At 44.6% G+C, this 21,528-nt stretch overlaps 2 protein-coding genes across 16 annotated transcripts in view; both read right to left on the minus strand.

The window, feature by feature from the left end:
- KIAA1217 (KIAA1217 ortholog) overlaps positions 1–21,528 on the minus strand; it is a 703,089-nt gene that overhangs the window by 120,179 nt on the left and 561,382 nt on the right. For all 15 annotated transcript variants that reach the window (XM_027594700.2, XM_027594699.2, XM_027594709.2 and 12 more), the window contains one exon: positions 16,181–16,379. In XM_027594700.2, coding sequence (XP_027450501.2) covers positions 16,181–16,379 — 199 coding nt within the window. The remainder of the gene's footprint in view (positions 1–16,180; positions 16,380–21,528) is intronic.
- On the minus strand, positions 10,469–11,270 carry LOC113922601 (40S ribosomal protein S6-like). The gene has a single exon (XM_035721892.1). The coding sequence runs from the start codon at positions 11,256–11,258 to the stop codon at positions 10,509–10,511; it is 750 nt and encodes a 249-aa protein (XP_035577785.1). The 5' UTR covers positions 11,259–11,270; the 3' UTR covers positions 10,469–10,508.

A 21,528-nucleotide genomic window follows, 5' to 3' on the forward strand; every position in this document is an offset into this window, starting at 1 on the left:
TATCCCTCTGCCCACCCACACAGTCCTAATTAATGTAGCTCTATGGTAAGACTTGAAATCAGGTAAACTGATTCTTCCCTCCTTATCCTTCTTTGCCAAAACTGTTTTAGTTATTCGAGTTCCTTCACCTTTTTAATATAAGTTTTAGAATTATCTAAAAAAAATCTTGCTGTGATTTTGATAGGAATTGTTTTAAACCAATAAATCCATGTGGGGGAGAAGTAACATCTTTACTTTGTTGAGCTTTCTAATCTATGAAAGCAGTATGTATCTTCAATTATTAGGTCTTTGGTTTCTCTCATCAGCATATTGTAATTTTCAGCACGCAGATTTCCAATATACATGTTTTACTAGATTTATACCTAAGCGTTTCATTTTCTTTGAAGCAGTTATAAGTGGTATCGTGTTTTTTTTTTTTATTTTGCCTTCCATTTGTTTGCTATTAGAACACAGAAATGCAATGGATTTTATGTGTTGATCTTGTATGTTCCGACCTTGCTAACTCACCTATTACTTCTATGAGGTGGGTTTTGTTTTTGTTTTTTTGGTACAGTCTTTGGGATTTTCTAGTAGATAATGTCATCTGGAAACAAAGACAGTTTTATTTCTCTTTTCTAAATGACATGGCTTTGGGGTGCCTGGGTGGTATAGTCAGGTTAAGCATCCAACTCTTGGTTTCAGCTCAGGTCATGATCTCAGGGTCCTGGGACAAAGCCCTGCATCAGGCTCCGTGCTCAGCATGAAGTCTGCTCGAGATTCTCTCTCTCTCTCCCTCTGCCCCTCCCACTCATGCTATGTCTTTCTCTCTAAAATAAATAAAATCTTTTAAAAAAATGGCCTGGCTTCTATTTATTTTTCTTGTCTATGGCACTGGCTAGAACTTCTTGAATTATGTTGAGTAAGAGCAGTGAAATTGGACAGTCTCGTCTTGCTCTCGATTTTAGAGGGAAAACATTCAGCCTGTCATCATTAAATATGATGTTAGCTATAGGTTTTTTGTAGCTGCTCTTTGTGAGACAGTTCCCCTCTATTCCTAGTTTGCTGAGAATTTTATTTTTTCAAATAATGAATGGGTATTAGATTTTTTTCAAATGCTTTTGATGTGTCAACTGATGTGATCATATGATTTTTCTTCTTTAGCCTATTGATATGGTAGATTATATTGACTGAATCTCAAATATTGAAATGGCCTTGCATACCTGGAATAAGTCACTTGGTTGTGACATATTATTAATTTCATACACTGTTGGATTTGATTTTCTAATATTTTGTTGAGGATTTTTGTGGGAAATACATATGCTACTAGTTCTTTCAGCCAGAGTTCTGTGAATTCTAAATTCTCTTCATTCTGCTTATTTGAAAATGTCTTCTTTTCACCCTCTCTCCAGTAATAATTTTGCTGGTTAAAGAAATATTAGTTAAAAGTGATTCTCCCCCAGGATTTTGAAGATATGATCCCATTGTTTCCTGACTTCTGGGCTTATAAAAGTATGCTGTTGTCAAGTTTTCTTTTCTTTTTAGATAACCTGTCCTTTCTCTTTGTCTGCTTTAAAGATTTTCTTTTGACATTTGATGTTTTGAAGTTTCCCCACAGCGGGCCTATGCGTAGATTTTTTTTCTAACTCTTGCTTGGGTTTTTGTGTCGTGTTTCAATTTTAAGGCTCAGGTCTGTCTACAATTTTAGAAAAATTCTCATTTGTTATATCTTCTACTATCATCGTCCCCCAATTATTTCTAGTCTTGTCTTCCGGAATTCCTATTAGACACAGGTGGTCTTGGTTGTCTTATCCTGTCTCTGAACTGCCCTTCAACGTTTTCTTTTTCTTTCTTTTCTTTTTAATTTCTCCTCAGATTGTGAGATTTCCTAAGATTTATATTCTAGTTGATGATTTCTCTCTTCAGTTGAATAACCTGCTTTAGGAATTTCAGTGGTCCTGATCATTCCTATGTAAATTTATAGGTTTGGCGTGGTTGTCACTAATATTGTTCCACAGAAATATTCTACTTCTCCTCTAGGCACATTGCTGGCTTGCACTTTCTTTGTCCCTTTTGAGGTTGAGCACAGCCTTGTGCTGACTTTTAGCTGAAATATCCCTGCTTGCAGAAGCCTTGAGAGCCAGAGTAGGACGTGTCATGCTCCCTTTTCTGGCTTTAGTGATGCATTGAAATGAAGCCTCTATCAGCATGGGTCCCTGGGTGGCTATGATCGGCAGCTAATTCTGCACTGGACATGCAACTCAAGTAAGAAACAGACAATGGCAGTGATAAGTGCCACTGAGATCTGGGGATTGTTTGTTACCGCAGCATTACATAGCCTATGCTGACTGATATATTTGGGGATTCCTCTCGGATGCAGCTATTATGAGTTCAGGCTCCCTCCATGTGAGTGGTTCATAAACACCTTTTTCCTTCTCACCCAATGCTCGGGTCAGAAGGCAAACTTCTCTGTTGTTTTCCTGGGCTGCAAGGAAGGTTTTTCCCCTACCCCCATCCCATTTTAATAAATGCCCACCTATCTGGACCTCTAGCCTAGTTTTGTAGGGGCCGTTAGTCTATTTTTCTGTTGCTGTGTAAATATCAGAGTCCTAGCCCAAATGCCTGCAACCAGTACCCACTTCTGAAATATCTATGCTCACTGTCATTTCTACTTTGATATCCTTCCTCACTTCTGGAACCTAGAGATCTCCTTTATTGTGAACTCAGCTATGTATTAATTTTCTGTTGTTAATATATTTTATCTTATGCTTCCATGTGTTTGTAGGAAGAAGGGGACTGTTGGCATTCTATGCTCCTTAACCTTTGCCATATTGCTAGAAATCTCCCAAAGAATCTCCCTATAAACTTAATTCCTACATGTTCTGGACTCTTTCTGAAACACTACCCACATTCAACTTCACATCAGCTGTCTTCCTGCTGGGATGCCTGGGTCACACCCTTAATGCTGTGGAACAGAGGACTTACAGAGATGGATCCAGATAAATACTCAACTTGGGAGGGGAGATTAGAATTTAGAGACTGATGTCTAACAATCAAATAGGGAGGGAACACCATGGATGGGGTAGTTGCCTGCAGGGGGATTCCAGAAATAATACAGACTAAAGGGTAATTTAAAGGCACATGACTCAATGGAATGTTCCTCTGCCGCAAAAAAAAGAAGGAAATCCTGTCATTTGCAACAGCATGGATGGATCTTGAGGACATTATGCTAACTGAAATAAGCCACACAGAGAAAGACAAATACTGCATGGTATCACTTATATGCGGAATCTTAAAAAATAAAAAAAAAAAAGCCAAATTCATAGAAACAGAGTAGAAAGTAGTTTCCAGGGGCAGAGGGTGAGGGAAATAGGGAAGGATTGGCAAAAAGTATGAACTTTCACCTATAAAATATATAAGGTCTGAGGATCTAATGTGTAACATGGTGACTACAGTTAACAGTGTGTTGTGTAATTGAAATAAGCTAAGAGGGTAGAACTTAAATGTTCTCACACACACACACGAAAAGATAAATAAGTGACGTGAAAGATGTATTAATTACCTAGATGGGAGGGAGGAATTCTTTCACAATCTATATGTATATCAATTCATCATGATACACACAGTAAATAATTTACAATTTTACAATTTTATTTTTCAACTATACCTTAATAAAGCTGAAAAGAAAAAAAAATACAAAGGCATGTGACTGATGCAGGTAGCAACAATCAGCCAGCCTAAAATGTCATTACTGTAAAAATAACTTGTAACCAAGTAAGGGGAAATACAATGTGAAAGGGCAATGGTGGGGCATTTATTTTGGATCAGGAAAAAGTTGAGGTGATCCCTTTCATTAACTTTGTGAGTATATAAAGTTAGAAGCTAATATATCTCTGACAGGAAATGTTTTGACTTTCACCATTTTGATGTAAGTATTTCTAAATGAAATCCGTAATGTCCTACCTGAGAAAACAAAAGATGTAACTGGCATTCTGATTTATTACGCACCTCGCCATTATGAACATAGGGTTAACTGACAGGGTACTTACTATGTGCCAGGTGCCACATTAAGAGCATTGCCTATGTGATCTCAGTTGGTCTTTACAACTATTCTACAGGTAGGTATTTAGGGAAGGGGTTCAGGAATGGAACAGCCTGCCCAAAGTCACATACCAGGTAAGTAGTGGAGTCCTGAGGAGGTGGCCCCCTCCCCACACCAGCCACTTCTGTGACACTCAGTGTCCTTTGCTGAGGGGGAGAGGACGCCATAGCTACAGCTTTGACTAGCACGGGACAACGCTGAATACGGCAAACAGAAGCCACCCCTGGGGCTCCAGCCCAGCTTCTAGAGGAGTAAGAGTGTTCAAGGCCGGGTATCTATTATTCTGGTTACTGCCCTCATACAAGAGCCGTCCTTTTTTTCAAACAGCCCAACTTTTATTTATCACTCAAAGTCCAATTCAAAGGCTACTTTTCATTAAAAACCTCCCAAGTTACCAAAGTTGGAATTCCTTTCTATCTCTTTTCAGTATAGTGTAGTAGTTAAGCATGTGGGGGCTGGAGACAGCCTGCGGGGGTTCAAACCCTGGCTTTGCTGCTCAGTGTATTAGATACGGCCTGGCAGAGAGGAAGTGTTGGTTGGCATAGAGTCAGTGCTTAGCAAGCTTTAGCTACTCTGATGGCGTCTGCGTTCATGCTTTCTTATCCATATGCCACCTCCATTAGAGCACAAACTCCTGGATGGCAGGAAGCCATTTTATTCTCATTTCCAAACACCTGCACGATCCAAATTCTTCTGCTAACACCTTCATCTCCCTAGACTGTTGCAAGACTTCTAACTGGTCCCCCGACTCTGCCCATGCCGCCTTTAGTCTGTGCCAAACCCAGTAGCCGGAATCCAATCTTTAAAACTGAAGTGATGTCACTGCTCATAGTTCTCCAATATGGCCGTTTCCATTCCGATGTGGCCACAGCATGGCCCAATCTTTGCTGCTGTAAAACCCCTAAGTTACCCAGTCCCCATTGTCTTTCCAACCTCATTCCCTATTCCTCTGTTGCTTTGCAACTCCAACCCCGGTGGTCCCCTTGCTGTTCTGTGAAGGCTCCAGGCGTGCTCTTGCTCAGAGCCTGGGCGCTGGCTGTTTCCTCTGCCTGGAATTCTCCTCCCCCGGATACCTGCGTGGCTGACATCCTCACACACTCCAGGGCCTTGCTCAAATGCCATTTGCTCCGTGTTGGCCTCCCTGTCCATCCTTTTTAAAAACAGCAGCTCTCACAACTTCATCTCTTCGACACTCCCTGTTCCCATGCCCCATTTTATTTTTCTCCATAGCATTTAGACCATCTATTACAGATTTTATGTGCTTATCATCTGCCTCCCCCAACAGAATAAAAGCTCCAGAAGATCAGAGGCTTGTGACTGTTTTGTTGATTGCATCCAAGACTGCCTCAGTAGGAACTCAGTAAGGATTTGTTAAAAGAATGATATTCTTTCTTCCTACCTAATATAGCACATGTGCCCTGTGGGTACTTAAAATGTATTTGTTACATTGAACTCTTTTACAAAAGGCTCCTACATTACTTGATTTTTCTTAGGAAGGCAAATGGAAGCATAGGAGAGTACATTAACTCCAGAATCGTGCAAAACCAACCCAACTGCTGAACCAAAGCATAAAGCATCTTGTTCAAAGGAACTCACTTCCTCAGGAAAATCTTCAGCTGCATTGGCCTCATTCATTTGCCTCTGCCTTGTCAACACCAGGAACAGGATCAGTATCCAGGTGCCAACTGACCACGGCTGGGGCTGAGTTCCCCCGGGGCAGACAAAGACAGGACACAGGCAAGGGAACTACCTGAATTCCAGAAACGGGATGTCTGTACAAAGGGGCGTGGAGTCATATGAAAAGGTCAGCCACTCTTCCATTTTTGAGTCTACCTAAGCACGTCAAGATGGTGGACGAGAGGGTAGATAAAGGTGGTTCAGGGATCAAATAGGGATCAAAAATAGGGAATGGCAGAGAGTTGAAGGTGAAGCCGACCTAGTGAACAGGTTGCTCTGCAGCTCACGGCGGGAAGGATGTATATTTCCAGACCTCCTGTGAGGGCCGTGCTGGTGATGTGTGCTGGGATTAGATACTCTAGTTTAAGGACATTACCCAGGAGAGACATTTCAAGCCTCCGTATTTTCCTAACAAAATATAATACCTACTTCCCATCCCTTAGTGAGGACTGATTAAAATGCCCTCATGTGGGGCGCCTGGGTGGCTCAAGCTGGCCAACTCTTGATCTCAGCTCAGGTCTTGATCTCAGGGTCGTGAGTTCAAGCCCCGTGTTGGGCTCCATGCTGGGTGTGGAGCCTGCTTAAAAAAAAATGCTCTCATGTGGAGCTACGATGTGAAGATGCTTTCCACCTCTCCTAGGGCATCCTATGACCCTCATTTAGTGATCCACAGCAGCAGAAGCAGCCCTTGGGAACTTGTTTAGAGCTGCAAATTTTGGGGTCCTGCTCTAGATCCACTGAATCAGAAACCCAAGAAGTAGAGCCAGAAATGTGTGCTTTCACAAGGTCGCTGCTAATGTTTGAGAACCACTGTCCTCCGTGAGAAGTGTCATGAGAAAGAATGCAGGAGGGTAAGTGGATAGAGACCAGCAGGGTGGGAAAGCAGATAGAGACCAGTGCGGGGGTGGGGTGCTCTCTTACTCGGGGGAGGGCTCTCTGATGAGCACCATTTGAGCAGAGGTCTGAGTGAAGTGTGGAGGGGGCCGTGCAAATATGGGGGTGCCAGGAGCGAGGAACTGGACCCAGGCAGAGAGTAGCATGGGCATAGTTCCTAAGGAGGGAGACTGGACCGCTGGGACCGCCGGGGGGCAGCATGTATACTTTTAAGTCCTTACATGGTTACCATGTGTCTTTAGTTATACTGAAATTCCCTCAAACACAAGAACCAGATTTCATATATTTTCTAAATAACTCACCAGGGTACCTTTAACAGTGCCAGAAACTGAACAGATTCTTAATAAATGCATAAATACATAAATGGAGGGGAAAAAACTGGGAAGTGAGCAAAACTCGTGGGGGGAAAATGAAAGACTTATTTTGATCATGATTAGCTTTATGTTACTGGGAGACATGTAGCCAGAGATGTCTGAAAGCCAATTAACACCTCAGAAAAATTCTGAAAGTGAAAAGTTGGCGGGAATAACATTTTTAATGACAGTCACCAAATTTTCGAGCACTCAAACTCAGCGTGATGAAATTAGGAGCTTTTCTTGATGAGATACAGTTATATCAGTTTGATGTCAAACGACTTTCATTTCCTATACTGGAGGATGGGGTTTGGGAGACGCCAAACAGAAAGTAGTAACAGTAAGTTGAACTGGTACCGAAGGTTTTTCAATTTTTCCTTACGATGCTGAGAAACCAAGTTAATGCACTGTGCAAAGGTTGAAGAGGCTAAAATAAAACCGAACTAAAACAGGAAACTTGACAAACCTAATTGTTCTGTCTTGAAGAAAGAAACACTTAAAGTTTGTGGCACCTGCCATAAGGCTGACTGTCCCTTCAAATGGGAAAAAAAGTAGGAAGGAGAGAAGGGTGTCCCAAGCCCCTGTATCAGCTGCTAGGCGGCCATCACAAAGTCCCACAGACTGGGGGCCTTCACCATACAAGTTTATTTTCTCACAGTTCTGGAGGCTGGAAGTCTGAGATCAAGGTGTCCGCAGAGCTATTCCTTTCTGAGGCTTCTCTCCTTGATTTGCAGGTGACACCTTCTCCCTGTGTCTTTGCATGGTCTTCCTCTATGTCTGTGTCCTAACCTTCTCTTCTTATATGGGGGGCCGGGGGGGGAGGGAGGGAAGCGATTCGGCCAATAACAGCCCCTGGGAAAGTGGTTCAGACCGACAAGAAGCTAAGGATCATCATAGTGGTGCCTTGGGGCTCGCTGGGCTGGCTGTCATGCTCCAAAGCAGCTTCTGGATGGAGAGTGAGGCCACTGGTGGTCCACACAGAACATCATCTCCAGACTTTGAGGCTGTTTAGTTGCAATCCCATATCCCAGAGCTAACTCAAGAAATCTGGATGGGACTTCACCGGTTCCTTTGCCCAAGGAGACATATGTCTACGCTACATTGATGCAGAAGGGGTACCTTCCTATGTTCTTACACTCTGCCTGAAATATAAGAAGCTGCCAAAAATCTGTTTCCAGATGTCAGCGGGCAGCCCTCTGGAGGCCACTTCGGGAATGACAGCACCAAGGATGGAGTTCTACTTCGGTGTATGACAGATCTTAATATCGTTTTTAGTATTTCATAGAATATTCTTTAAAGGCTGGTGCAAAAAAATGTCTGGGAATTCTTATAGAATTAGATGAATGTAAAGGGTTATATTTGAAAGTCAGTTTTTAAAGAACAATGAACTTGGCAAGAAACTTTTAAGTGTGCAATGAATCTTGCATTTACCAAAAAATAGCGAGACTGAGCCCACAGATTTTTACATTGAGTTTTCACGGCAAAGAAAACAAAAGAGACATATTAACAAAAATCTTTTCCCCCAAACATAGTTCAGGCAACATCTCTGAACGGCTCATCTCTTATTCCAACCAAACCATGGCGGAGCACATTGGAATACATCACCTGAATCCAGATACTCCCAAACTCATTCCTGGAGAGAATATGGAGTAACAGCCAGTGTTATTAGGACACATTAAAAATTTGGACTTTTGTCTCCATGGGAGTGATGGGAGAGATTCCTTCTCTAAGTCTCATTTGTCATTCAAGCCTTCGACAATGACCGGCCCCTCAAATTTTCCTCTCCAGCTGCAATCACCCACCCTGACGAGATAATGAGTAGTCAACAGCCAGTCACCTAAGAGCAAGGTCAACTATCAAGACTGTATCAACTCACCCTGTGTATCACTCTAGATCACCAGAAACCTACAGAGTCCAAGAAAATGTGCCTTCTAACAACATGGCTTCATACTGGGTCCTGGGATTTTGAAATTTTACATAAAGGTGTAGCTATTTGAAAAAACCTTTTTGTAAAACAACTGTTATTAAATACAACTGTCTATTACATAACATGTTGTCAACACCATTAAGATGCAGGAGTTCTCGGGTTATAATGCTTTAGACTCTTCCTTCTAATGAGCTGGTATAGACCTCTTAAATAATGGAATCCATTTGACTCACTACATTTCCCCTTTTATCTTCTTTTTTGTCTTGGCTGCAATTATAGCCATTATCCCCATCTTAATTTTTCTGGCACACATAGTGAGCCCAATTGCTACTTGTGTTAATTCTTGTTTTAATGGTTCTTATATACTTTTATTGTCTTTGAATGAGCCAAATCAAATCTATTTTGAATGTAGAGAAGTATAAATAACAGATAAAACTTGCCTTACTTTCTTCTGTTGCCTTATGAAACTTGACAAAGGGTTTGCTTTTTTTAATAAGAGTATTTTTTATATCAGAAAAGAAAGCAAAAACATCATCTAGGTGTGTGGGTTAGGGTGGGGTATCACAGCTGTGACAGAGAGAAAGAGAGATCTCACACCGGCTTACTGACAGCTTGAGTTCCTGAAATAGCTCTGGAAATTGAAGGCACCTTTCTAGTGATCTAACCCCATAGCTCCACCTGCAGTATCGAAATGTTTTATGTAAACTTTACAAGAAGGTGATCTGCCAAATCCAGGTTTAGCAACACCCCAGCTGTACAGGGGGAAACAGAAACAGCAGATCCCAAGTCTTCTGCAGGACCCCTCAATGTTATGACCTAACCAACGACAGACCCTATGGAATCATGGTGGCGCTGGTCTGGGGGGGCTCTGACTCTGAGAAGCAATCACATCTTCTATTCACCTCCGTTGATGTTTTTCTTACCAACCTCCTATCTGCAAAGTACCCTCAACATATTGTTCAAGGACCTAAATCTCCTCAGGTAGCCTATTAACTAATGCTTTCTTCAAAGTCTGAGAAATCTATTACAGGGTTTCAACCCAGGAGTTAATAGCTAGAGATTTCTAAAGACACCTGATGAACTTTATTTTTTAAAATAAGCACAAGGGGTGCCTGGGTGGCTCAATCGGTTAAGCGTCTGACTTTGGCTCAGGTCATGATCCTGGGGTCCTGGGGACGAGCCCCGCATACACTGGCCTCCCTGCTCAGCGGGGAGTCTGCGTCTCCCTCTGCTCCTCCCCCCGCTCATGCACGCGTGCTCTCTCTCTCAAATAAATAAAATCTTTTAAAAAATAAAATAAAATAAGCACAAACCAACCATGAATCTACACAGTAATCTTTTACAAGAACATTCTTTCTTAAGGGTGAAATGAGAGCCAAGAGGGTATAAACTTGGATAAGTGTACTCCCCTCTTTCAGAAAACCTCATATATGAAAACTCAAGCTTATAAAGGAAAATTGGGAGTGACTACTTGCATCGCAAAACCATGCTTCACTATACCAGAGGGTTTCTTTTTTTTTCTTTTTTTTGGGGGGGGATTTGATGTCTGATCGTATTTATTTGTCACTCATAGAAAATCTCATTTTTGACTGGACTCAGACTTAGACGTAGAAGCTCTCAGAGAGGACAGCCTCCGTCTCTTGGCAATCTGTTCCTGGCGTTTTTCTTTGGCCTCCTTCATTCTCTTGGCCAAGAGTTTAGCATATTCCGCAGCCTCTTCCTTATTTTTCTTAGTGCGCTGCTTCTTCAAAGCAATACGCCGCCGTTGGTGCTGGAGGACACGTGGAGTAACAAGACGCTGAATCTTAGGCGCTTTGGTTCTAGGTTTCTTCCCTTCTTTGTTTAGGGGCTTTCTCACAACATACTGGCGGACATCATCTTCTTTAGAGAGACTGAAAAGTTTGCGGATTCTGCTGGCTCTTTTGGGCCCCAGGCGACGAGGCACAGTAGTATCAGTGAGTCCAGGAATATCCTTCTCCCATTTTTTTACAACGACCAAGTTGAGAACACGGAGATTGGCATCCACAATGCAACCCCGAACAGATTTGCGCTTTCTCTCTCCAGTCCGCCTTGGTCTATAGCAGGAATGCCCCTTACTCAGCAGCAGGCGGACACGACCATGGGTCAAGACACCCTGCTTCATGGGGAAGCCTTGTCTGTCATTGCCACCACTGATTCGGACCACATAACCCTTCCATTCTTCACCCAGAGCATCAGCAGCAACTTCTGTGGCCATACGCTTCTCATAAAAGGTACGAAGTTTGCGTTCATCGTCCACTTCAATGAGTTTCTGGCAGCCAGTAGCTGGGAAAGAGATGTTCAGCTTCATCCTGAAGCAGCCTACCACCTCCGAGGCGCCACGAAAAAGAGCTATACCAGAGGATTTCTTGAAATATTCCTTTCTGTGGCTAATTCCCAGCCCCAAACCCAGTTTTTTTTCTTAGCTTAAAGACTGATTCCGTTTACAAAAAACTACGTTTCGTGACATTCATTACATCGAGTGCAAACAAACTAAGAGGCAATCCTTGTGAGTCCCCCAGTATAGCCAAATTAAAGTACTCAAGGACTTCTGTTGTATAGAGGCAATTTCTTCATCTTTCCTTCCTTTTTTCCCTTCCCCCATGCCCCGGTCTATTTAATGCTTTTACTCTGTGTGTGTGTGTGTGTGTGTGTGTGTGTGTGTTTGTGAGCAGTTTAGCATAGCTCATTTTCAAATGAAATCTTATGTAAAGCTGCACTATTTCGTGAGAAAACACCACAGAACTCTACAGTTCTAAGAAACAGTCGAAAAACCGTATCTCCAGGTCATTCTCCAGTTCACTGCCAAGTCTCTAGAAGTCATCAGTTTGTACCTACCGGTCTTTGTATTTCCTGAAACACACAGAACAGGTGGAACCACATTTTCTACAAATATAGGAAATCAGTTCCTTTGGATCAGGCAGCCTTCAGTTGCAGAGCCTGAACCGACTCCGGCTACTTTAAGCAAAAACAGATTTGCTAAATGGCTTGCACGATCATTGGGCTGACTTTTCACCACAGAACTGGGACACGGCAGAACCTGTTTGACAAGGAGGAAGTTTCCTGCCTCCCTAGCCCTCTGTAACTCCGAAGCCTTGCTGCCTTGAGCAGGAAGCTAGCTATTCTAGGGTCAGAGAATCAGGCCCCACTTGTGCCCTTGGCACTAGAAAAATGGGTGCCTTGCACTTTGACTCTCAACGCTAGTTTTAGTGACTACACCCTGGGACAATGACCAAGAAAATCAAAAGCCTCCACAAATGCCTTGGTTCCTACTTTGGGAACTCAGCGCATTTGACATTCTAGAATGACTCTGCATTCCAGCCCAGGAAGTGAAGGGAAGGCACGCTGGAAGGCTGCAGTGAGCAATGCCAGTCAGCCACCGGGCCCACTCATGCCTGTGCACTTGGTTCCATGCTAGAGAAAATACTCTCCTGTGCTCACACCCCAAAAAGATCAGGAATGCACCCCAAACCTACTGACCTGCTACAAAACTCTCTTCTGTAAATTTTTGTTTTTATATTACATTTCAATCACTCCTGGCGCTTAGAAAAACACATTTCATAAACATTGCACTTATTCCATAGAGCAATGTTTCTTTTCACTTGTCTGAAATTTATTTCTCTTTTAACTGTCCAAGGGCTAACCTTTCATGCTCAAATCACTGAGTCCTCAAATGTGAGTCTTAGCGTCTCTGCCCCAACTCTTCTTGGCTTTCTTCTTTGTAGGATGGGGGTGATTTCCTCAATCCTTTACTTGTACAGTGCACAGGAGGGGAGATTGTGGCAAGCATGAACCTTTCTCCCCCCCTCTCCCCCCCCCGCCAAATTGTTCTCAGAGAATGATCGCCCTCACTGTTACCATTTTGGAATAATAGAAGAACAGACACGGAGATGCTCAGCAACTCACACGCGCCGAGAAAATTCTCCCTCAATTAGTCTAAAATCCTCCCGAGCCACTTAAAGTCATTCTTGTTTGTTGAGGCTGAGTCTTTTAAGAGGCAATTTGTTACAGAAATGGAATGGCACCACCTCTGGCTGCCGGGCTGGTATGGGTTGGTCTCTTTTCTAGAGCGAACCATTCAGAATCCGGTCAACAAAGGCATCTGGCTGCAGCCAGAAGGAAGTTGCTACTGCTGTTCTTGTTTTCACAGGAGTTTTATTTTCAAATTCCTGAGGGCACACAGAAGGGTGGGAACATCTTGTGGCTCCCCTTTCTGCAAAGCCAACTGTGGAGCTGCCAGACCCCAGCCCCTGCTGCTGGTGGCATTCCAGTCGGGCATTTCCAAGACGGCCGTGATGAAAAGCCAACGACTCCATCATTAAGACCCAGACCTAGTATCAGCGGGACATTTTTTTTTTTCATGGAAATGATTTCTGAAACCAAACTCTACTGCAAAGCGGTTTTGACTTTATTTTGTAGACTTCCTCTTGCCTCATCTTCTCTATTTTCACTGAAGAGAGCAGGAAGGAGAAGCGGCGTCAGTTCCACCGAGAAAGATCTCATCTGGGCTCCGGGTGGGTCGTGTGGGTGGGGAAGGCACCACAGCAGGATCACTTGAGCATACGGAGCTGGGACCTCGTTGGAAGCTGGTCATGTTAATGAATCGGAGACCCTGAGCACATTTCTCTCTTCGCCTCTCTGCTTTGTAAATCTCCAAGAGTGGCTAACTTTGCCCTGGGCTTGGGAAAGGACTTGTGGGTTTTGCTGTCACTTGGCCAGACCTGCGGTCCCAGAGTCCCCTCCCTGATAGGCAGCGCACATCCTGCACGCAGGGACAGCGTCACACAAACACCAGCGATGTCTAACTTCTCTGTGCTGAGCAACGCCTTGTGCCCACCCCGCCCCCTTCCCCCTGCACCGCCTTCTCCATACAGATGGTGTGTGCTACGCCTGGGGTGACACGCGGGTCAGCCACTGGCGGGAGGAGAGTGCAGCACGGTCTCAGGTGCAAAACTGAAGGGGCCTCCCAAAAGTGAGTCATCAAGCTAAATAGTATTTTCATGTGATATTTCTTAAAAATTAAATGCCAAAAATCCATCATGAACAAACTATGCAAGTTTTAAATAAAGACAGGATCAACAGAGCTTCGGGAGAGATCTTACAATTCTGCCGATGAACAGAAAATGACAGTGTCCAGATCCCAAAAATTACGTGGGGCTTCCAAATGGCAGCGACAGTGGGTGTGCAGGAGGTCGCGGCTCAGTCCCCCTGCTGGGGCAGGTGGAGTCATAGTGGTGTTCCTCTGTAACTGCTGGGGGGCACCCACTGCTCCTGGTTCTGGGCTCTCTGGGGAGCCTGCTCTTCTCCGGAGCCTGTGTGTGCATATTAAATAAATGCAGGCACACTCGGGATTTTCCAGAACACAAAGCTGAGCACGGGCCCCTGGCAGGGAGACTGTGTTTAGACTCTCCCTGGCTCACACTTTCCTGTTTATTTCCCATCCCCGGCTCAACTGAATTACGCCACAAGGCCAGGTGCAGCCAGGAGGACATTCCCGAATTGGCCACAAAGAGGCGGTCAAGGGCAGCGCCAACCCCACTGGTCCCAACCCAGCCGCATTTCTTGGAACCATGGATCCTCTTGCGAGGGCAAACTTCTCATTCCTCTCCTCTCTGCTCGCCGTATCCCTTCGTTTCTGCCCAAGAGTTATAAAAATCACAGGCCCAAAAAGTGCCTCGCAGAGCTAGAAGAATAAACACCTTGGATACTTTTTTAAAAATCTGCTGTGACTCTGAGCTCACCAGAACTTGCACAGCAAGGTGTGCTCAGTAAAACTCCAGAGCTCTGCAGAAGCGCAGCCACTTGGTGAGGAAACACCAGCCACCCTCGCCAACCCGAGGGCAAGGCTGCGACCAGCTCCGGCAGCCTCTCTGCCCCAGGCTTCTTCCTGAACTGTCTGATCTACCTGCACGGCCCGCCGCGCTCGGCTGCTGGAGGAAACTCCTGCTGGTGAGACAAAGGAGCTGTTATCCCACAAGCTCAGTGATCCCCAGGTATGGGGGGAGGCACCGGGGCATTTATTCTTATCCTCATTTTATTTTGCAAAGCACAGCCAATCTTTTCAGGGACCCGAAGCTCCCTCATTTCCTGCAAAGCACAAAGGAGAAATTCCCCTCCCGGACTGGCTCCTGCTCTCGCAAGCTGAGTGGGGCAAAGAGAGCACAGAGCTCTGAAATCCAGATGGAACGCCCCAACCTGGGGATCCTGTGGTCTTGACCCTGTCCTGGCCCAGGATGTTACTGGGGGTATCACACACCCCTGTGTGTCTTACTCCTTCAGTTGTATAGGAAGAGAAGAGAAACTGGAGGCCCACTTCTGCCATCGAACTATGTGACCTCAAAAAACAAAAACAAAAACAACCCCCCCCCAAAAAAAACAAGAAAAGAAAAGAAAAAAGCAGATTTCTTTGTGGTTTTCTTCGAGGACCCTGGATTATTAACCTAAAAGGATCTATATAAAATTTAACGTTAAAATGTCACATTGATAATACAAATAATAATAGTTTGGGGGTTTCTTTTTTTTTTTTTTAAGGCCAGCTAGGAGGATGTTTGCAACCAGTCTTCTTGTCATCTTCAACCAAGCGAACAAAATCAGCATTCCTCCCCCCAAAGCTTTTACTGCTCTTTTCCCCTTCAAGCAAGGCATTTGCTAGGTTTTATGTGGCATCATTTTGCTGTCTTGTGCAGGGGCCAAACCCCGAAGCCTCCTGTGGGTTGATCCTGTTCCTGTCCCTTCATACCCCGTGCGTGACCCCATCTATCTGCAAAAACAAGTACTGGTGTGGAACCTTGAAACAGCAGGTTGAGCTTATGAAATCGGCAGAGAGGTCTAAATCCTTATGATCTGTACATTTTGTTAAAGGGCCCAAACATTTTTTTTAAAAGCAAAGCGACCTAGAAATTGAATTTCCAATATAAAAAAAGAAAATGGTAAGTGGTAAAGGCAGAACAACAGAATCCTTCTGCTTTCCTTAAAAGCTTGTTGAAAGGAAAAGCTGTAGCAAATTGCATGCCAAGCCCCTCTCTCCTTCCTTGGGTGGTGGGAATATCCCTGTGTTTATAGCCCCACAGCCAGCCTGGATGTGCTGTTTTTTCAGCTTGATGTTCAATTAGTCAAGTTTCTTAGTACTTGCGTTTTCACAAAACAAGATCTAATTAACATTTGGACGCAGGGGTATAAAAATACATACATGCAGTAAAAAAGGGGCATCAGAAACTGCCCTCTGAGGCTTACCCAGAGATCTTTCTTTCGTCTGGTTGGTCGACCTCACCACGGGAAGGCTCGCTCGAGTTCGGCTGCCTCTGGAAAAAGGACTCGGAGCTTCTCCCTCAGACATGGCTTCCAAAGAATCACCAGACGTCTCTGATAAATGCTCGACAGGGTCGCCCAAACTGGGAGGTTGGGGACTATGAGACAGTTTGGGGCTTCTTGTCTGCAAAAGGCATGTGAAAGAAAAGTACGAAAATAAATGACTATGAATTATGCAGAAAATATTTTCAATGCCATCAAGCCCTGCCAATCTGGGCAAACAATATGGCAGGGGAAAAATCCGTCGGAAGGACTGGACACAGAAAACTGAAGATCCAGTGGGTCAAAGTATCAGTTGTGAAAGTTACTGGAAAAATAAAAAAACAACTATATTGCCCCTGAGTATTCCATTAAGATTTTTATCACTGTGCATCTACTGTACAAATACCAGCTTGAACAAGCAGTTGAGGACAAGCCACACCATAGGAAAGAATAATGGCAAATCAATTCCTTTGGCCTGACAAATTTTAACGGCTGTTATGACAACCGATGGGATTGTGCACGTTTATATATACCTAAATGGATGAGGCACTCACACCACAGTAAACTGAATACAACCGGTCCTTCAAAGTCATCCATCAAGACTGTTTCCAAAATCAGTAAACCAAGATTGTAGGGAGACATTTATATCACAGTTGAATTTCTTCCTTCGAGCCAGAAATCCCATAGGTAAGATTATGTCTAGCTTCGGTTATTACTTACTCTCCAGTCAGCAGAAAGTATCTAGAATAACTTACACACACACGACACATAACTGAATTCTTAAGTTATCTATACTGTAATGGCAGGAAATTTTATGTGTAAAATGCTCCTGATCATTCATGTCAAGATCATTCAACTTCGAGAACATTCCTTGAACATGGACTACTGGTTGAACATTGTGGGAGATGGAGAAAAACAGACAACAGGTTGCCTGCTGGCAACGAGTTTCAGAACTAATTGGTGCAATAAGTGAAGAGCACAAAATAACACAAGATAGTGGATAAATACGTGTAAAGTAGGGACTGTGTGGGTACATCCATTCGTCCTTCCAACAGACACGTACTGAGTACCCGCTATGTTCCAGGCACTGGTACTGGGGCCAGAAAGATGCAAAAAAGAGGTGTCGCCTTGCCCTCCTGGTGCTCACAGTCTAGTCAAGGGACCAACACTGAATACAAAGTGAAGGTGTGGTGAGAGTGTGTTAACTCCGACTGGCAGGGGTGGGGTGCTTGAGTGGAGAGATGGGAAGACTCAGAAACTGTGTTCTCAAGAAAAAGGGAAGCTAGGAGCGGATAAGCCAGAGGGTAGGGATAAAGAGAGGGAAAGGCATTCCAGGTGGAGGGGACAGCAAGTGCAAAGTCCCCGATGCAGAAAGAAGTGGCAAGCAGTGGAGGCTTGCAGGGGCTTGTCCAACAGAGATCAGATCTCACAGACTTGGAATCAAGGTGAGGGTGCTCAACTGAATTCTAAGGTACCAGAACTCCAAGGAGGTATCTGAGACATGGCAAGAGGTGAGGGGGCCAGGATCAGATACATTTTTTAGAGGATCACTCGAGCTATTTTGTGGAGGTCAGAGATTATACCCATGAAAGATCAGAGAAAGGGAGTCAGCGAAATTAGGGGATTAGGCTGAACGAACATGTGATCTGAGCTCTCCCATCTCGAACTGCCCACCGTGACTGGCATTACCTGATCCCGGGCACTTTCTGGAAGGCAAACTGATCGGAATGAATCAGGCAGGTGAGTTTTCTCTTACTAAGTAAGATGCCAAAGGTGCTGAGGGGCTGGTGCTGGGCTACAGGCAGTCCATGGTAGCTAGTTTTTTGGTTTGTTTGCATTCCTTAATTTCCTTTAAGTCCTCCTAAGGAGGCCACTGCATTTTGCAGTTAAGCACCATTTAACTCTCAAGGCAGGAGCAGCTTTGTGGGGGTACCACCTATGCCCCACACTTAAAAGGGTTCCATGCTTGGTTTCATGCTCTACTGTGGCTGTCTTGAAATTCTTTTTATTTTAGAGAGTGAGAGAGTACTTGGGGTTGGGGGGGCATTTTGAGAGGGGAAGAGGAGAGAGGGAGAGAGGGAGGAAGAGGGAAAGAGGGAGGGAGGGAGGGAGAGAGAAAGAGAATTTAAGCAGGCTCCATGCTCAGCACGGAGCCCAATGCAGGGCTCGATCCCATGAGCCTGAGATCATGACCTGAGCCGAAATCAAGATTTGGACGCTTAACCAACGGAGCCACCCGGGTACCCCTGTCTTGAAATTCTTAACGATTTTTGGAACAAGGCACACTGAAAAATATGTAGCCTGATATACCAGGGAACCCTTTTAAGGAAAGAATGATCAGCTTCTTTCCCCTCTCTCCTGCTGAGAGTACAAGGAGACCCTCTTGGCAGGAGCACTATTGCATTATCTATACCCTCGCTCCTGGCTACAGCTCTCAGCTCCTTTCCACAGAGGAAAACCGGAAAAGATAGATCTGTGCATAGATCTGTGCACTCCCTTAAGTGGGGGACGTGGCTTCAGGGAGAGGACCAACCTGGTTGCTCCCTACGAAACTCTCAGCTCAGATTACATGGCAAAAAGGACACCCGTTAACAGTTAAATTGTCTCTTTGGGTTAATTTTTCTGCGCAAGCCCCCAAAACTGGTTGATTCTCAGATTTATTTTCCATTAAGTCTGCTTCTGTAATAAAGATTGGGATTGGGCTCTGGCACTCGGTGAACATACTACTTGACTAGAAAAATCCCTCCATCACTGCCTGGCCCATCGAGATCTAGATAAATTCACAGGGTCTTCAATGAAGTAGCTACCTGGTTGCTACATTCAGCAGAATATCAAGGGAAGATGTCTTCATTCGGACTTAAAAAAAAAAACAAACAAACCTACGCACTCATTTTAGCAAAATAGCCAAGAAATAATATTACTTTAAGCAACAGGGCCACGTTCCTGGCTTCTGCTGTTTTGGTCATCCCTGCAGCCCATGGCAGATATAATACATTTGATGAGTTGTCATTTTCCATTGCAAAAGGCAATAATCCTTGAAGAGAGTCAGAATCAAATTTCTGCTTCTCGTTCAGGGTCACCGTGGTGGTAATATGTATAAAAATAGAGTTGTACTGGCTAATCTTTTTTTTTTTAACTTCCTGTACACAGCTACTTCGTTCCAAATATAAATTTCCCCTCTTTTTTTCCGTGTCATTCACTTCCCCCCTGCCAACTATCATTGCAGATTAGCAGTCTCCTCATAGGGTCCCCTCCCCCGAAGCCAGCTTGCTGCTGAGACATCATATAGTGCAGAGAAGAGACAGTGGAAATTGCTGATAATAACGAATGTCAGCTACCCTGTGATTTGCTATATGAGAAAAGAAAATGCAAACGGCATTTGCAACAGGGACTCTGCACTGAGCACAGTGCCAGGCTCCCGGGGTTAGAAGCGTTGCATAGGGTTCTTGAGCTCCTAATGCACTGAAGGTATATTTTGGGGCCAAGGATAATCCATGCATTAACAGTTGGACAAAAGAGCTGAGAGGTGTGTCACTGTGAGCGCAGAAGGGGTTTGGGGGCAGGACTGCTGGAACTGAAGGGTGGGTCAGGAAGGGGGGAGAACAAGGGTGAACTGAGCAGTCACACACCCATGTTCTCAGGTCTCTGTGCACTGGGGGGAACCCAGGGGGAGAACGCGGGACAACTGCTGGCCTCTCAAGGGACATTTTCCCCTGTCTCTCAGCTGAGCTAACAGATACATCATCCAAATCAGTGGAGTACCAAGTTGTCTCTTCCTATCGGCAACCTTGGGGCAGGATTTTGCCTCCTGCTAACCTCTTCAGCAATACCGAATATGTGAAAAAGCTTCACTTTTATTATTTGATTGATGCTCAGCAATCTTTCAAAGAGTTCCCGCCCCCAAACAATGTCCTCCTCCTCTGTGGAATTCCTCCCTGCCCACTTGCCTAAGCCCCTGAAGCCCCATGTCCCATATGGTGGGGTGAGGGGGAGGGCATACATTGCAGCTACCCGGGACACTCCTAGTTTTGCACCTGTTGTCCTAACGTCATTATTCGGAGAGACCCCCTTTTACTCTCAAGCGTATACTGGTTTGAGCAGTTAAGTGCAGAGTCACCGCGCCCAGCCCAGCTGGAGCTGACTGAACCAAGCAGTGGCCACACCTGATCTTGACTGGACCCATTATATTCTCTCCCTGAAAAATGGAGACCTGGGACAGAGGAGCTATTTTGTGTGAGGTCATATGAAGTCGTGGCTGATGTGGACAGGGAATGTGAAACAGAAAGAATACAGAGAACGGATGGGGCAGATCTGTTCAGGAAAACAGAGATGAGAGATCCCCATGACCCGGAAGATGGAGAGGAGCTACCTGGGCCACTGGGCAGCCCAGTTCTTGATTCCAGCACACTGAGGGGCATTTCCCATTAATTCCTTTCAATTAATTCCATTTTTGTTCTTAAACTGGTTTGAGATGACTTCGTGCCTTGTAAGCAAGTCATCACTGACACAGACCAATTCTTAACAGCTCCCCGCCTTGAGCTGTTACGATGCTGGCACATTTATAATATTAGCAATAATACACATATTTCACAGATGAAACTCTCTTTAAAAAAATATGGGGGAAATTATGATGTAGGGTTACTAACATGGTATTTCGCAAAGTTGGGGGCACTCAAATATGTCCTCTCTACTGAAAATTTTACTATGTATGGTATCATTATTACATGGGAAAGGAGATACTTTAATTAGCAAAAAAGGGGTGTGGGATACTCACACAATTTCAGATTTGGCCTAATAAAAAAGTCTTTACGTTGGGAGCTATTCTCATTTTGGCTCAGGCGAAGCCTTTTTCTCCATCAGGCACTGTCTACAGCATGGCTTTTGGAGCCTTTGCCCCAAGCTGCTGAGTGGAGAGCTGCCCCTCCCCGGGGAAGACACGTGGCCCCATGAACGGTGGAAATGCTACGTGAGCCAGAGGAGCACGACTCAAGGGTTTGGAAGGCTGGATTTCCCTCTGCGCTCCATGGGGACCCAGGATACCAACCCATCTCCTTTTGTTTCCATCACAACTTTCTAGATGTTTTCCCTAAATCCCCAGGTGGCCCCTAAACCTATAAACCCAAACAGGAATTCCTTTGGGGTCATGCACCCCAAGGGGTGGTTTGTGTAAACCAGGTCACCTGAACTCCCTTCATCCTTTCCAGCCTTCCCTTCTTCAAAGAGGGCTTTCTATCACCAAGAGATGCTGGGGTAATAGGCCTCATGCAGGTCTCCCCTCTGCTTCATCTGCA

Source organism: Zalophus californianus, chromosome 9 (assembly GCF_009762305.2).
Source record: "Zalophus californianus isolate mZalCal1 chromosome 9, mZalCal1.pri.v2, whole genome shotgun sequence".
Classification (NCBI taxonomy): Eukaryota; Metazoa; Chordata; class Mammalia; order Carnivora; family Otariidae; genus Zalophus; species Zalophus californianus.

Excerpts from the sequence above, each read along its gene's own strand:
- LOC113922601 (XM_035721892.1), bottom strand. The coding sequence starts at position 11,258 with ATGAAGCTGAACATCTCTTTCCCAGCTACTGGCTGCCAGAAACTCATT.